The 18,982-nt window shown below is 33.3% G+C and overlaps 1 protein-coding gene and 1 long non-coding RNA gene across 3 annotated transcripts in view; one reads left to right on the top strand and one right to left on the bottom strand.

Moving 5' to 3' along the window:
* LOC141378984 (uncharacterized) overlaps positions 1-18,982 on the bottom strand; it is a 52,126-nt gene that overhangs the window by 15,664 nt on the left and 17,480 nt on the right. The window lies entirely within an intron of this gene.
* The window catches only part of stm (starmaker), a 29,837-nt gene continuing 20,304 nt past the window's right edge, over positions 9,450-18,982 (top strand). Inside the window, 8 exon segments of the mRNA NM_198817.2 lie at positions 9,450-9,498; positions 12,221-12,288; positions 12,584-12,601; positions 13,560-13,592; positions 13,696-13,740; positions 15,847-15,885; positions 15,994-16,029; positions 18,045-18,083. Coding sequence (NP_942112.2) covers positions 9,488-9,498; positions 12,221-12,288; positions 12,584-12,601; positions 13,560-13,592; positions 13,696-13,740; positions 15,847-15,885; positions 15,994-16,029; positions 18,045-18,083 — 289 coding nt within the window. The 5' untranslated portion in view covers positions 9,450-9,487.

Genomic DNA, 18,982 nt, shown 5'->3' with positions numbered 1-18,982 from the left:
ACTATTACCTGGCTATTATTAATATTTTAAATGTTTACTAGTAGTTACAAAGTATGATTTTATTTTTTGCATCCCTAATCCTACTCAAACACCCACTTTGAATGTTATCACTAGGCCCACACGGAATCTGCGCGCGCAGAATTCCGCAGAATTTCCGCAGATTTTCTGCAGAATTCCGCAGATTTTCCGCAGATTTTCCGCAGAATTCCGCAGATTTTCCGCAGAATTTCCGCAGATTTTCCGCAGAATTCCGCAGATTTTCCGCAGAATTTCGCAGATTTCTGCAGATTTTTAGCCCATTATTAATTCTGTTTTTTAACTTAAGTAAATGTGTAAATCTGAATTTATTCAGTTTTTATTCAGTAATTTATTACTTTTTATTTAATATATTAAGGGTTTAGTTATGATACTCCGCTAGATACTCCCGAAATAATTCCGCAGAAATCCGCAGATTTTTACCAAAATTCTCCGCAGAAATAGCAAAAAACATCCGCAGATTCCGTCTGGCCCTGGTTATCACTTGATTGAATGGGCGTTATCAGTGGTTATCAGCTGATAGACAAAGGCGAGTAGGGGCCTTCTACACCTACTGGTAGGCTCAGAAGACTGTTATCATCCATCTGCATGGCTAATCAGCTAAACTAATAGAGTAGACTACAGATCTGTTTTTACATTATTGTGACGGCTGGGTTTAGGGTAGGAGTAGACGTTAATAAAATACAATTAATGGAAAATGTATTAAACAATATAAATAATTCTCGTTTACTTCCAGCCACAGCCATATGTGATTGATAGATGGTTAACCATGTGGATGGATGATAACAGCCTCTGAGCTTACCAGTAGGTGCAGAAGAACTCTACTCGCCCATATCTGTCAGCTGATAACCACTGATAACGCCCATTCAGTGATAACATTCAAATTGTCTGAGTCAAACCTAAACCCAACTCCTACCTTACTAACTATTAATAAACAGGTAGTTTGTAGTTTATTAAGCTAGTGGGTTAGTTAATGGTTTGTTATAACTGTGAATTGTAAACTAAACTAGTGTTAGCAAATCATCATGTAAAGACTGTTTTGTTTTTACTCGGGTTTTCTTAGTATAATATTAAGATTAATTTGATGACTTCTAATCGATTTAATGTGGTATGTCAATTTTAATTATTTAATCGTATAGAGACTGCAATAACTTCACTGAAAATAATAACTACATTTTTTAAAGATACAAACAGTTTATATGGGCTGAATTTAAACCAACACAGGTTCATTGTGAATACGTACCCTCGTAAACATTTAAGGAGAGTGCGAATTATGTAGCCAGAGCTACGTATAGCTGCATTTCATCTTTAAAACGAATGCTACGGCAGGGTATGATGCCACCGACAGCTTCTGTTTCTTCTCACGATAACAGCTGACTGCTTACCTCCGTGTGGACGGGTCCGCTGTTACCACACTCTCAGAAATAAAGGTATGCGATTTGTCACTGGGGTTTGTACCTAAAAGGTCAATAATAATACCTCAAAAGTACATACTAGTACCTAAAAAGTACAAAAGCGTTCCTCTTAAAAACCTTTTTGTACTAGTATATACCTTTGAGGTACCAATATGGACCATTTAAGTCTAATGTGTACCTTTTGAAAAGGTACCACCCCATTAACAGCTCGCGTACCTTTAATTTTGTGAGTGCAGTTTATCCAGTGGCTCACTATGTACATCATAGATAGGAGTTGACCACAACGACAGTGTTCAAGTCTGGCAAAGAATGGTTCCAGAAAGCAGGTAAAACAAAAACAAAAGGCAAAAAAAATTATAACAAAGTAAATAACAGTGTGAGAACATGGTAAGACCTGAAAAACAATCAGCTGCCGCAAGGAATTTCTTAAGCCCCTTTCACACAGTTATAACGTTATATTTAAATATTTAAATATATATATATATATATATATATATATATATATATATATATATATATATATATATATATATATATATTTATATATATATATATATTTATATATATATATATATATATATATATATATATATATATATATATATATATATATATATATATATATATATATATATATATATTAATATTATATTTAAATATATTTAAATATATTATATTTAAATTCAAAAAAGCACTGTTCACACAGGCGAGGACGTTACGGATTTCTTTCCGGAAAAGACCGTTCACACATCCATTCCAAAATACCGGTAAATTCTGACATCATTAACCAGAAATGACATTACAAACTCTGTGGATGGATCGGTATTGTGAACAACTCCGATAAAAAAACATAGAGAGAAACACTTTCGCTTGTTGAGATGTACATGATATGTGTGTGTGCTGGCGCTCACGGGCCATTTCACGGGCACACACACAGCTTCAAACAACGGCTTACCATAAGCATCTTATCGATAATTATTTACACGGTAGGCATTAAGATGAACATATAATCGTAATCTGACTAACATCTAGCAGCTAAATGTGTCTGGGAAAATATTCACAGCTTTTTAAACCGCGTGGACGTGAATGCGTCTGACTGTTCTGATTGGCTAAAGCAGACATCTCATGTCAGCACGTTGTAGACGTGAAAGCGCTCTTTCCGGCAATCTTCCTTCTGCGTTTAAACAGCGCAGCATTCCGGCAAATTACCGGTAATGTTACAACTTCTCTTACCGGAAAATAGCCAGAACAAATTTACGGATATTTTCAAAAAGGGCCTGTTCACACATACACACCTTTCCGGAAAATTGCCGGTAATTTTCCGGAAAGGTCTGTATGTGTGAAAGGGGATGAAGTCTGGATTTGTTTTTGAAAACACCATCGGTTGGGTTAAGGGAAGGGGGTGAGTGGGGGGAATGGTTGGTCGGCTAGTCAGTCAGTCGACAGCGGGCAGTGGATATACGTGAGAACAGCAGGCATGAATGGCACTCGCTAGACAAATTTGAGATCTGAAATGCATACACAGCGGTGTCTGGTAAATCCGTGAAAAACAAAACCTGCAAAAACAACATATTTGTTGTTCATCAATCATCAATCATTTTTTGATCTCCCCAAATGTATTTAGGGATCCGTATCAATGTGTTGATTTAAACAAACAAATTTAATGTAGTAATGTTCAACTACATTTGTATGTTCAAATTCAGCCCATATAAATTGTTTGCAAATACTTACATTTAAAAGAGTAGTAAATCCAATAAACCATCTTTTTTTCAGTGTTCATGCAACTTTAATCAAGCTATTATTTTTTAATAAGTAGTTGTATTAATCTAGTTACTAATATTTATAATATTTACTTGCTTTATGAGTTTTGTGGCTTTGCCAAATGTATATTTTCCCTAATGAATTTTCCCTTGTAATTAAAAAACTTATGTGTTAATAAATAGTACATCCTTTTGAAACTATGGGTGCAATTTACTCAAACTAGAAAACTAACATCAACTTCTATTTGTCCTGGTCTTTGTTTACCGGGTAAAAACAGCAGGATCCCAAAGCTAGTGGTGGATTTCAGGTGACTAACACAGAATTTCAATGATCAGCGGCTGCTGTCCAGAAATGTCAAGTAAATTTAGAGCTCACACAATGCCATGGGACTTTACCGGCCTGATCTTCAACAGACCTTCAGTAGCTTGTGTTTTTCAGGAAAACTGTTTTCTCCTGAGCTTCTGGGAAAAGCAACATAAACACTGCGGTGCCACCAAACTGCTTTCATGCTACAATAAAGTCTCCTTTCAGGCTGTATTTTGTGTCCCCTTACTGACAAAGAAGCAGGAAACAATGAGCATCACCTCATCCTGCATGATGTCCAAATGGGAAAACACAGGCGTTTATGCAGGTTCAGAGGAATGTCAGGCACAGTCAGAGATAGTCACAATAGGCTCATTTGAGGTTTACAGGACCCTGTGAGAGTGTTTAGCGGGTCAGCGGGTCATTTGCTGAGACGTGCCTGGATCACTGGTCACGAGATCCTAACAAGAGCAGATGGAGATGGGGAGGACTAAACTAAATGAAGTGGTTCAAAGGAGTTCAGGTTTGAACTACCACTTTTCAATTGCCTACTGTAGAGAGACTGCAGCAGTCACATCACTATGGCCCCGTTCACACTGTCAGGTCCTAATGCCCAATTCCGATTTGTTCCTTATATCTGATTATTTTTCCTGATTATAAATTATAACCCATATCTGATTCATGTGTTTACACTTAGTATACAATTTACGACATTGCGCATGCTTAAAGGCAGGTTCTAGCATCTAACTTTAAAATTATTTTGAGGCGGAGGAGGAGAAGGAGGGATTGTCATTGCAGCTTGTGCCTATGGTTTATGCAGTTGAAACCAGAAGTTTACATACACTCTAAAAAAAAGAACATAACCATTTTTTTATGTCTGATGGTAAATGATACTAAACGTTTACTATTTTAGGTCTGTTAGGATTACCTAAATCATTTACATTTGCTATATGCCAGAATAAGGAGTAATTATTATTTATCAATTTCTAGACAGTCAAAAGTTTACACACATTTCCTTGGTATTATTTTAGCTTTGCTTTTAAACTATAACTTTGGTCAAATGTTTTGGGTATCCTTCCACAGGCTTCTCATAATAGTTTGCAGGAATTTTGGCCCATTCCTCATGACAAAATTGGTGGAACTGAGTCAGATTTGTAGGCTGTCTTGCTCACACAAGCTTTTTCAACTCTGCCCACAAATTTTCTACAGGATTGACATCAGGGCTTTGTGATGGCCACTCCAAAACATCCACTCTGTTGTCCTTTAAGCACATTCTAACTAATTTGGCAGTATGCTTAGGGTGATGGTCTGTTTGGAAGACCCATTTGTGGCTGTTTTAATTTCCTGGCCAATGTCTTGAGATGTTGCTTCAGTATTTCTACATAATGTTCTTTCTTCATGATGCCATCTATGCTGTGAAGTGGGCCAGTCCCTCCTGCAGCAAAACAGCCCCACAACATGATGCTGCCACCCCCATACTTCATACTTGGGATGGTGTTCCTAGGCTTGTAAGGTTTCCCCTTTGTCCTCCAAATGTAACACTGGTCAGTATAGCCAACAGTTCAATCTTAGCTCCATCAGAGCACAGGACATGTCTCCAGAAATGAGTCTTTTTTCCAGTGTAATTCAGCAAACTGTAATCTGGCTTTGTTGTTGATTCTGGCTTGTTAATTTTCTCATGTTGTCACACAAGGAAGCAGTGTGTGTTTGAGGTTTTCCTTCAATCCTATTCTACAGTTGTGCCTCCAATTAACTCAAATGTTGCCAATTAGCCAATCAGAAGCTTCCAAAACCTTGAAACCATCATCTGAGCTTTTTCAGAGGCAGAATAATCTTACTGTATGTAAACTTGAGTTGAAAAATCTCTCTCATTATACTGCTACTAAGCATAACAGAAACAAATGTGATAATCCTAACTTACCTAAAAGAGAAACAGTTTAGTCACAGTAACATCTGACTTTTATTTTTTAATGGTTATGTGCCTACAGTGTATGTAAACTTCTGGTTTCAACTGTAACTAGTGATCTCCAGAAATATATATAGGACTACCTATTCAAAATAAGCCTACACTCTCATAAAACACTTAATTGTTTTGCTCAATCCACTTGAATCCAATGAAGTTAATTTAATTGATTTGTGTTGGAAGAACTTAAAGGAACTGTGTGCATCACGTCTTTTTTATAGTGTATGTTGAATAAATGCTGGGTTCTACACAATGAATTAGTGTTGGGACAACATGTAGGAATTGGGTTAACTTATTCACTTTTACAAATTTAAGTGGATTAAACATAAAATATTTAAGTTGTCGCATTAAAAACCTCAAGAATTGTCAGCTCACTTAAAAAAGTAGTTTGAACAAACAACAAACGTCAATTTTTGAGAGCATAACCATAGTTTTAAGCCAGAAACTACGCTTTTTTTGCACTGGAACTGATGATTAACAGTAAAAATGACACATTTGACCTCTTCAAAAAAGGAAAAACTAGCAACAATCAAGAATGCATGATTATATGCTGCCATTGCTTTGCAATCAAAAAAGGTCATTATAATGGAAGTCAATGGGGCAAAACAGCCCCCACATAACAAAAGGGCATTAAATGTGTATTGTTGAATTTTTGAGAATTTTCAAAATAAGATTTGCCACCAAAAATCATTCTATTTGCTGAAAAACTGGAGCTAAATTAAGAATCAAAAATCACCCCAAAGTGGATGAAAACATCCCCAACAGCACACAAGGGTAAAGCTGTTTACTAAATTATATCCGCTAAATCTACTGGATTTTCAGGTTTTGGTTTCAAAGGTGGGATAAAAAGGTTGATCTGAGTGTTTGAAAATGCTCAAATGAATGGTTCGTTCCAAAAATACACGTTTCCCAATTTAGCAAGTGTCGACGTCACTGCTGCATCATCATGAAGCTGAAAGTCTAAAGGCTGTGAAGCTCTCACACTTTGAGGAGGAACACAGGGAAACTCCCAGCAGCAGAATCCCTCAGAAAGGCCAGACGATCCACTCAATTCCTCAATTAACGCTCATTTCCATCCAATCCCTGCGGTGCAGAAGTGATCATCAGGAGCGTTCGCATATCAACGGGCGCTCTGTAAATGTGTCAATGCATGTGTGAAGAAACAAAAGCGATGATTAACCTGTGCTTTACTGCTCCACCAGGACACTTTTAAAGCTCAATCAGCTTCCTCAATGGAGAAACAAAGAGGCTTTGTGTTGGAAAACAGCTGCTCTGAGAACAGCAGACATCATGAAGGAACACAAGCTTTTCCAGGACAACCCCCCCCCCCAAAAAAAACAGCCAGCCATCAGTTTACCGCCTGCTGTTTACCAAACTATACTGTAAACAATGCTGGGTTCCAGCATGTTGTCCCAACACAAATTGATTCAGATAACTTAATCGATTTTGCTAATTTAAGTGGATTCACCATACAATAATTAAGTTGTCTCAAAAAACAGTAAGAATTGTGTTGTTTCAACTTATTAAAAGATTTATTTAAGTTCTTTTCTGAGAGTACATTGAGTAAACAACATGGGCTCATTCTGAAAACGCAGCCCTATATACATTTCTGGAGATCGCACATTATGTAGCCAGCGGTACGTATGACTGCATTTGGTCAAAAAAGAACGCTACAGGGCGGTATGAGGCCCTTCCTTTTAGCACTTACAAGCAGACCGCTAACCTCCATAAGGACGGCTTTCCCACTGTTACCAGTTTGTTTAGTGGCTCGCCATGTACGTCGACAGAATTGAGACGCAAAGAGAAGTTGACCATGACGACAGGGTTTGAATCCATTGAAGAATGGTTCCAGAAAGCAAAAACAGAAGCCAAACAATTAAATAAGTAAATAACGGCGTGAGAATGTGGTAAAATCTGAAGACGTGGTAAAAATCATGCAAGGGATTTTAATTTTTTGGATTGGTTATTAAAACTGTCGGTTGGGTTTAGGGAAGTGGGTGGGCTCTGGTCAATCGGTGCTTTTTAAAACACTATCGGTTGGGTTTAGGGAAGGGGGATGGTGGGTCAGTTCAACGGTCAGTCTGTCAGTCGGCCTCTGGTGGATTTATGTAAGAACAGCAGCTACAAATGGCACACGCAAAATAAATTTATGATCTCAAAAAGCGCACACAGCAGCCTCTCGTGGATTCACAAGAACAAAAACGTAGCTCCTGGGACATATTTGGTGTTTCCAGAAATGTATATAGCGGTAAGTTTTCAGAATGAGCCTGGGTTGTGAGTAAATTACACATAATTCAAGACCAATGGTGTCAAAAACAATGGTGTCAGAAAGAATTGAAAATCTGGTAATTATACACTCGTAGTAATATACTCGTAGTAAAATTATGAGGCCCTTCTGAAGTTTTTGATTTTTAAAACTATTTCCTGGATTTTTTTAGCACATTTTTCAACATAATTTTTAATAGCACATTCATAAAAGCTATTTTTTTATCTTTGCCATGGTGACAGTATATAATATTTTACTAGTTATTTAGCCATATATATTTAGTCATTTATGTCATATATTCAGCTTCAGGTGTCATTTAAAGGTCGAACTGGGTTTATTTAGTTAAATAGGTAAGTGGGGTAAATCAGGCAAGTAACTTGACAACATCTTTTCTTTCTGTAAATAATCTTGAATTTCTTTCCCTTAATATTAACCTTAGAAGTGTTTAATTTTTCTATTTATTTTTTTCTATTTCAGTTAAACAAAAATAAAATAAAACTGTAGAATAAAAATATAATAGACTTGTACAATAATAATAACAATAATGAAAACTGAAATAATAAATAAATACAAAACAAAAAATAGCATTTCTGTGAGCTAACAATATGATATAACAATATAACTAAAACAAAACGAATGAACAAATATTTTTTTACATTTATTAATATATCAACTGAAATAAGATTACCTTTCAGAAATTTAAGAAATCAATTAATAAATCAGTATATAATAATAAAAAGAAGTGGAAGAATGAAACTTAGCTTAATAAACACATGACTAATGCATGACATTTTTAATTGTGTATTTACTTTTAGATTAACTTTTATTCATAAACTGCTTAATTACTTCAATTATTGTTAATTACATTTTATTTTTGTTTAATAATGAATAGTGTACCTCCTTTCCAAGCTACAAATGATGAAATAATAATAATAATAATAATAATAATAATAATAATAATAATAATAATAATAATAATAATAATTATAATGGACAAATTATGATGGCAAAGCCAAACTGATTAATAAATTAGGAACCAAATGAAATGGTGTATTTTATGATTAAATTAAATTAAATTAAATTAAATTAAATTAAATTAAATTAAATTAAATTAAATTAAATTAAATTAAATTAAATTAAATTAAATTAAATTAAATTAAATCAAAACAAAACAAAACAAAACAAAACAAAACAAATTAAATTAAATTAAATCAAACAAACAAACAAACAAATAAATAAATAAAATAAGATATTAAAACAATAAACAAATATAAATAAATAAACAAATAAATAAACAAGTACATAAATAAAATCTTCTTAAAACTGTCAAGTCATGGCTATGACACACGATAGTGCTTTAAAATACAAAACAGTAACTTGAACCTCAAGCTGGCAACCTAAAAACCCTAGAAAACCAAACCATTCCTAAACATAAAATCAGCAACTATTGTTCAAGCAAAAAAAGCTTCTGAAACAAAACCCCGAGCAGCCCCCACACCTCCTCTGTGTGATTCTGAGAAATACAGCTCATATCAGAGTATAATCGCATCGCATCAGATCCAGACAGACAGACAGAAGATCCAGGGTCAGAGAAACACAAGTGTCCGGTCGGCCTACGGTTGAAACCGCCTCTGCCTGAAGCTCAGCCCTCAGAGGGTATAAAGAGCAGCAGACGCTCCAGTCCAGCTTCAGACCAGCTTTACCTGCGCTACATCACAACTACAGCTACTCAATACTACTGCAATGCTGTCCCGGTGAGTCTACCCAACACAACATGGCCTGCTTTACATTTCTGCATTCATTTCTGAGCTTAAATACATTCCGGATTGCAGATACAGTGCCTGCGTATCATAACAATAGTGTTTAATAATCAGCACTGACGTATTTATTGACATTTTGTTAATTTTATTGATATATTTTGCCGATTTATACATTTTTTGGTAGTCAGATCGATTCAGTTCAAGTTTATTTGTATAGCACTTTTCACAACAATCATTGTTCAGACACAGCTCTTCACAAGTTGCACATCACTGCAATCAAATTTGGAGAAGCTAAGGATATTAGTTACCATAACTTTGTTACTTTAACTAATTAACTAGTAACTAATAGCTTTAAACAGCTGAAGTTATTATATATAAACACAGTTAACCTGCAGTTATAAAGTATAGGTGATGTCTGGTACATTTTAAATGAAGTGTTTTTGTGTGAAGGGCATGTCTGTATCTCCAAAAACGACACAATTATTAATGTTTTTTTAGGGAACAACTTAAATGTTTTATGTTCAATCCACTTCAATTTGTTGAAATTAATAAGTTATCTTAATTATTTCATGTTGTTATGACAACATTCGATTCGAAATCGATTATTGAACCCAGCACTCTTTACAGTGTACACAGGGCTCCACACAGTTTGATCATGTTGCCCCAGCACAGATTGCTTAAATCAACTTCATTGTTTTTACAAATGTACATGGATTGAACATAAAATCAAGTTGTCCACAAAAATAAAATAAAAAACTCAAGAATTGGGATCTTTCAACTTATGAATATGACATTTAGAGTAATGTTTGAAAAGTGAATTAGTTTATGTGCTAGAACGTCTAGGAGTGGTTTGCTTTTATTGTGCATTTAGCACAAGTGATGAACAAAGGCTATCTTTGGCAAGCAGGCAGTAATATATCTGCAGGTTTATTTAATAAATACATGACAAAAAGGGCAAATGTGAGTTTTTTGCTTTTAAATAAGTTTTCAAATGTGATTTTTCTTTGTGGGAAAATGCAGTTTAGAAGGAAAACACATGCATCAAGGATAGACTTCAACTTTCAAAATTAAATAAATGTTCAATAGAATTTGTCTGTTTTAGTTTTTTGTTTAATTATAAATAAATTATATATTACTATATATTACTATATATATATATATATATATATATATATATATATATATATATATATATATATATATATATATATATATATATATATATATATATATATATATATATATATATATATATATATATATATATATATATAGATGAGTTATTAAAACTATTATAATTAGAAATGTGTTTAAAAATGTCTTTCCTTTTATATATATATATATATATATATATATATATATATATATATATATATATATATATATATATATATATATATATATATATATATATATATATACACACATACACTAATTTATTGGATTAACTAGTAGGTTTTTAATTTTGAGTTATTAGTTTATATTAGCTTTTATTTAATAAAATATATATTATAAATAAATATAAATGTACATGTGTGCTACAAATTTCTAAAAAAATGCCTAAATTTGTATTTTATTTTTGTCATTTATACAATTTTCATCATACACAAAAAATCCATAAAAAATACATACATAAAAATACATTTTAATATACATATATATTAATATTAACTTGTTTTATACACACAGACACAAATATATACTCATTTAAAGTTGGTGTGTGTGTGTATGTATAAATTAATGTTTTCTGTGAAATGCTATACAATATTATATTTGTGCATATACATTAAATTAGCCAGTACCAAAACTCTGCACACCCCAAATTATATATGTATAGGAAAAATATTCAATAAAATATAATATAATATATATTAAATAAAAAATAGACTATAAAAAGATTACGTTTTATTATATATGAAGTATTAAATTTTGTAGTTTGTAATTATATTGAAACGCCTAATTTTATCTTGACCACACTTATTTTTATGCATATAACTGTTCAATAAAACTGATTGGTTTAAATACACCACTATATATATATATATAGTAGGAAAGAAGTTTTTTTCAACACATTTCTAATCATAATAGTTTTAATAACTCATCTCTAATAACTGATTTATTTTATCTTTGCCATGATGACAGTACATAATATTAGACTAGATATTTTTCAAGACACTTCTATACAGCTTGAAGTGACATTAAAAGGCTTAACTAGGTTAATTAGGTTAACTAGGCAGGTTAGGGTAATTAGGCAAGTTATTGTATAATGATGGTTTGTTCTGTAAACTATTGAAAACAAATAGAGCTTAAGGGGGCTAATAATTTTGACCTAAAAATGGTGTTTAAAATATTAAAAACTGCTTTTATCTTAGCCGAAATAAATCAAATAAAACTTTCTCCAGAAGAAAAAATATTATCAAACATACTGTGAAAAATTCCTTGATCTCTTAAACATAATTTGGGAAATATTAAAAAAAAAAATGAATGGGAGAGTAATAATTCTGACTTAAAACTCTGATATATATAGTGGTGCATTTAAACCAATGTATGTCTATATATCACTGAAAAATAGTATATTCAAAATATTAATTTTTAAAGTGTGTGTACTCATTTATACTGTGTATACGACTACAGCTTTTTTATTTATTGATTGATTTATCATTTATGTTTGTTAATGATCACATGATTGACCCATTTTTATTCTCTCATCATACAGGACAGTGTTTGTTCCGTTGATCTTGGCGTTTGTGGGTGTCTCCATCTCAGCACCAGTGAGCAATAACAGTAAGAAATCTCCCCCATATAAACCAGACATCATCATATTCATATACAGTCCTTACTAATCCTCATTACAGCCACATATATCCATACACACCACTCCAGATCACACCGAACCCCTAAACTGTGCTTATAGAGAGTAACATGAAGCATTGCAGTGTGTGTGTGTGTGTGTGAAATCAGAGCCTCAGACTGAACACAATCGAGTGTTGTTCACCTGCGCTGAGCCTCTATAGGAGATGAGCTCTTATAGACCCGTTCACTTACTCACTCATTCGCTCTCTGTCTTTGATTTTTACAGATGGAACTGATAACGACGGTAAGAATGTTTCTCTTATACACTCCCGGCCTTCAGAACGATCTTGCTAACGATCACTTTTTAAGCTAAACTCGCTGCCTCTGAATGCACGAGTGTGTCTGAACAATGAACGCCATTGTGCGACTGCTATTGTCCAGGAAAGATCTCTGCTGTTTCTCAGACAGACATGAGACGTTCTCCTGTTTCTCAGATATTTCTGACTTTAGTAAACGCACATGAGTCTGCTTTAATGATTAAAAAATGGATATTTTCTAGTCATTTTTGTACAAAAAGTCTCAAAATTTTTAAATTAGGTGTATTTCAAGGGGCGAATAAAGATATTTTATGCCATACATTTGCAATTTTATGTCAATTTATTATATAATTATATAAGTAAATGTAACTATTATGATATCTGCTTAAAATATTAAGTACTACCTTGTGGAAAGTAACAAAAATGTCTTAAAATGAAACTAATTTAAGCTTAAAATTAAATAAATATCAACAAATGGGGTCAGAAAAGACACTTTTTAAATTGAATATTATATTAATATAAAATTAAATATAATGTCTTGCAAGTAAACAATATTAAGATTTTTTTAAGTATCAAAAATGTACATAAATTTATGTTAAAATGGAAGACTTATTGTATATTAAAATTATTATTAGATTTTCCCAATGAGCCTCTGCACTCTCGGAAATAAAGGTACTTGAGCTGTCACTGAGGCAGTAACTTTTTCAAAAGGTCCATATTTGTGCCTGAAGGGTCCATAATGGTACCTTAAAGGTACTTTTTAGGTACATTTGGGTACTAATGTGCACCTTTTAGGTACCACTGTGGACTATTTGGGTGCAAATATGTACCTTTTAAGAAGGTGCTGCCCCAGTGACAGCTCCAGTACCTTTATTTCTGAGTGTGTAGTAAATGAATGTGCTCTGGTTATCTGACTGATTGTGTTTTCTATGATATTCCTCTCAGAATCAGCTGCAGACCAGCGACACATCTTAACTGGTAAGTCACAATGACTTTAAATCCGTTCTTTTCCATGAATCAAAGTGCCATTGAAGAGAAAAACAAACAAAGAATTAAACATGTTTTTCTCTTTTTTTTTCAGTTCAGTTTAATTTTGGTACTCCAGCGCCTGCAGATGGAGACTCAGGTTGGTTCAGCTCACATAAATCCAATCTCACTCAAGCATTCATTCTAAAACTGCAGGAAGGTTAAATGGCTTGGGTGTGTGTTTATTTGGAATATCATATTTAAGCAGGTTTTATATGGTAACTAGAAGTATTTACAAAGAAAACTGATGCATTGAAAGCTAGACAGATAAACAGACAGATAAACAGACAGACAAAGAGATAGATAGATAGATAGATAGATAGATAGATAGATAGATAGATAGATAGATAGATAGATAGATAGATAGATAGATAGATAGATAGATAGATAGATAGATAGATAGATAGATAGACAGACAGACAGATAAACAGATGGACAGACAGACAAAGAAATAGATAGATAGACAGACAGACAGATAAACAGATTAACAAAGACAGATATTTAGACAGACATATGGTCAGACAGACAGATGCATAGATTGACAGACAGACCAATAGACTGACAGACAGACAGAAAGAAATACAGACAGATGCATAGATTGACAGACAGACAGACAGATGAACAGACTGACACATTGTGGAAGTCTGACAGACAGACATATAGCCAGACATATAGCCAGACAGACAAATTGATAGATAGACAGACAGATATGCAGACAGACAGACAGACAGAAATAGAGACAGATGGACAGATAGACAGCCAGAAAATTGCAGAGACAGACAGACAGATGCATAGATTGACAGACAGACAGACAGACAGACAGACAGACGGACAGATAAACAGACTGACAGACAGACATATAGCCAGACAGACAAATTGATAGATAGACAGACAGATATACAGGCAGACAGACAGGAAGAGAGACAGATGGACAGCTAGACAGACAGAAAAATGCACAGAGAGACAGACAGACAGACAGACAGACAGACATATGCATAGATTGACAGACAGACAGACAAACAGACAGATAGACAGACAGACAGACAGAAAGACAGACAGACAAACTGACAGAGATACAGACAGATAGCCAGACAGTCAGACGGCCAGACAGACAGACAGACAGACAGACAGACAAATGCACAGACAGACAGACGGAAAAAGAGACAGATGAATAGACAGACAGATATATAGACTGACAGACAAATTGATAGAGACAGACAGATAGACAGACAGACAGACAGAAAGACAGACAGACAGACATGCATAGACTGACAGACAGACAGACAAACAGACAGACGCACAGATTGACACAGACAGACAAATGCATAGATTGACAGACAGACAGACAGACAGACAGAAAGACAGACAGACAGACATATAGCCAGCCAGACAAATTGACAGAGAGAAAGACAGATAGACAGACAGACAGACAGACAGAAAGACAGACAGACAGACAGACAGAAAGACAGACAGACAGACAGACAGACAGACATGCATAGACATGCATAGACTGACAGACAGACAGACAGACAGACAGATGCATAGATTGACACAGACAGACAGACAGAAAGATGAACAGATTGACAGATAGACATAGCCAGCCAGACAGACGGAAAAAGAGACAGATGAATAGACAGACAGATATATAGACAGACAGACAAATTGATAGAGACAGACAGATAGACAGACAGACAAACAGACAGACATGCATAGACTGACAGACAGACAGACAGAGAGACAGATGCATACATTGACACAGACAGATAGACAGACTGACAGACAGACGGAAAAAGAGACAGATGAATAGACAGACAGATATATAGACAGACAGACAAATTGATACAGACAGATGGACAGACAGAAAGAGAGACAGATGAATAGATAGAAACCTAGATAGACAGACAGACATGTAGACTGACAGACAAATGGATAGACAGACAGAGAGATGTACAGAAAGAAAAAGAGACAGATGAACAGGCAGACAGAAAGACAGATAGACAGGCAGATAGATAGCAGACAGACGGACGGACAGACGGATGGCTGGCTGGATGGATAGACAGACAGACATACAAACAGAAAGACAAACAGACGGATATATAAAAAGACAGACGGACAGGAGGATAGAAAGACAGACAAAACAGATGAATAGACAGGTAGACGGGCAGACGTACAAGTGGAAGTAACTCTGGAAATCTTCTTTTAATAGTAACTACAGACGGCAAAGACTCCGCAGAGAAAAATGAAGGTAAGCATGATAAATGAACTCAAAATCCCAAACTGGAACACACACAACGAGCAGACGTGAAGAGAACAGACGACAGTAATAAACACACGTGACCCTCTGTGCTTTCAGCTCCCGGTGACTCGTCTGACACCACTGAAAAACCAGGTCAGTGTCTGCTATCACCACTCATTCAGTCTAACATTCACAAAGACCTGATACACGAGCTGAAGAATTACACAAGCGCACACACACACACACACACACACACAGAGCACTGATATCACCACGATGATGATAACACACCAATGAATGAATGAACGAGAGTGATAACACATTACACACGGATTAATGTTTAACCGCTGTGTGTTCGGCATCAATGAGCTCAGAGAAGCAGTCTTAGATTGCCGAGCAGGAGACACTCAGTCAACAGGAAAAGATTACAGGAGTTACAGCAGCAGATAAAGCTGAACAGCTCAGGATTGTGAAAAGTCGTCACACTCCATCAAATCCCAGCATGAATTCATGAGACGCATTGTTCAGGAAGGAAAGGCTGTTCATTTATGAATAATATGAAGAGTGTGTGGGCACGCTGGCAATGTTTGATGTATTTTTGGCTGCTCATTTAAGTGACAACAGCATTTTGGAAGACTGAAAATTCAAATATAAACAGTTAAAGTCAGAATTATTAGGCCCACCTGAATTTTTTTGTCCCCTGTTTATTTTTTCCCCCAATTTCTGTTTAACGGACAGAAGATTTTCTCAACACTGATTTATTAACTGACTTATTTTATCTTTGCCATGATGACAGTACATAATATTTGACTAGATATTCTTCAAGACACTTCTATACAGCTTGAAGTGACATTTAAAGGCTTAACTAGGTTATTTATGTGAACTAGGCAGGTTAGAGTAATTAGACAAGTTATTCTATAGCGATGGTTTGTTCTGTAGACTATCGAACAAAAATATAGCTTAAAGGGGCTAATAATTTTGACCTTAAAATGGTATTTAAAAAATTAAAAACTGCTTTTATTCGAGCTGAAATGAAACAAATCAGACTTTATCCAGAAGGAAAAAAAATCAGACATACTGTGAAAATTTTCCTTTAAAAAAAGCAACAAAAAAAAAAAGCAAGTAGGCCAATAATTCTAACTTTAACTGTATATATATATATATATATATATATATATATATATATATATATATATATATATATATATATATATATATATATATATTCTTGAAATTGCATTGTTCTTATTTGGAAACACATACAAGAAAACACATACATTTACTTTATAATATATATTTTTTTTTTTTTTGGCTAATTCTAAATATTATTATTCTATTTTTTAACACTAAAATTGTATAAACCTTATTAAAATTAATGATTACGTTAACAATGTTAATTTCAACAAAAAAAGGCCATTTCTTATCCTGAAACAAATTTCCTTTATTTTTTTATTATTATTTTTCACTATAACTAATAAATAAACAAATATAAATACATTTTAAAACCTAGTTTTTAAAGACTATCGAGAAAAAATATTGCTTGAAGGGGCTAATAATATTGACCTTAAAATAGCTTTAAAAAATTTTACAACTACTTTTATTCTAGCTGAAATAAAACAAATAGGACTTTCTTCAGAAGAAAAAATATCAGACATATTGTGAAAATTTCCTTGCTCTGTTAAGCATCATTTGGGCAATATTTAAAAATGAAAAAAAAATTTTTATATATAAATATATAATATATATATACACACACACACTGAAAATGTCTGTTCTCTGTTAAACTTTGCTTTGGAAATATTAGAAAATTGATAAAAAGTTTGCAGATAGGTTAATTTTTTTTTGTGTGTGTGTGATTAAGATTTTAATGATTTTACATCTGAGTGGTCACAGCATCTTTACAATTTAATTCAATTCAATAAACAAAACAAGATCAAGATCCACTCCTCAAAAAAAAAAAAAAACACCCACCCTCAGCGGTGGTAAAGTCCATGCCATCCTACAGTAGCATTGCAATCAATACAAATAACAGAAAAAAAAAAAAAAAAACACAATAGGTTAATAATTTTGATGTCAACTGTATATGTATGCATGTAATACAGATAGATAAACAGACATATAGACAGATGTAAAAATGAAAGTAACTCTGGAAATCTTCTTTTGATCAGGAACTACAGACGGAAAAGATTCAGCAGAGCAACATGGAGGTAAGAATCACCAATCAACTCAATATCAGAGACTAGAACACAAAGAGCACACAAATGGACATACTTAATTCAATATTTATTTATATATAGAGTATGATTCGCCCTGTTGTGATTTCTTTTCTTTTTTTAAATATTTCCCAAATGATGTTTAACAAATTCAGGAATTTTTCACTTTATTTACAATAATATTTTTCAATAGTCTACAGATCAAACCACTGTTATACAATGATTGCCTAATTACTCTAACTTGCCTAATTAACCCAGTTAAGCCTTTAAATGTCACTTTAAGCTGAATACTAGTATCAACTAGAGAAATATCTAGTCCACTATTATTTACTGTCATCAAGGCATGGATAAAACAAATCAGTCATTAGAAATGAGTTATTAAAACTATTATGATTGGAAATGTGCTGAAAAAACCTTCCTCCTTTCTTAAAACAGAAATTGAGGGACTTCAACTGTTACATAATAATAATATTGACTTCGATATTATTGAATAATAATAATAATAATATATTTATATATATATATATATATATATATATATATATATATATATATATATATATATATATATATATATATATATATATATATAATATATATATATATATATATATATATATATATATATATATATATATATATATATATATATATATATATATATATATATTAGATATAAGAGTTTTTTTAACTGCTTTTATTTTTAGCCAAACTAAAAAAGTAAGACTGTTCCCAGAAGAAAAAAAATATTATAGGAAATACAGTGAAACCTTCCTTGCTCTGTTAAACATCATTTGGAAATATTATAAAATGAATAATACATTTGCAGAAGGGTCAATAATTTTTATGTCAACTGTTTATGTATCTATGTATGTAAGACAGATAGATAGACA

Source organism: Danio rerio, chromosome 19, assembly GCF_052040795.2.
Source record: "Danio rerio strain M-AB ecotype USA chromosome 19, GRCz13ab, whole genome shotgun sequence".
Classification (NCBI taxonomy): domain Eukaryota; kingdom Metazoa; phylum Chordata; class Actinopteri; order Cypriniformes; family Danionidae; genus Danio; species Danio rerio.
This window is presented reverse-complemented; position numbering and strand designations above follow the sequence as displayed.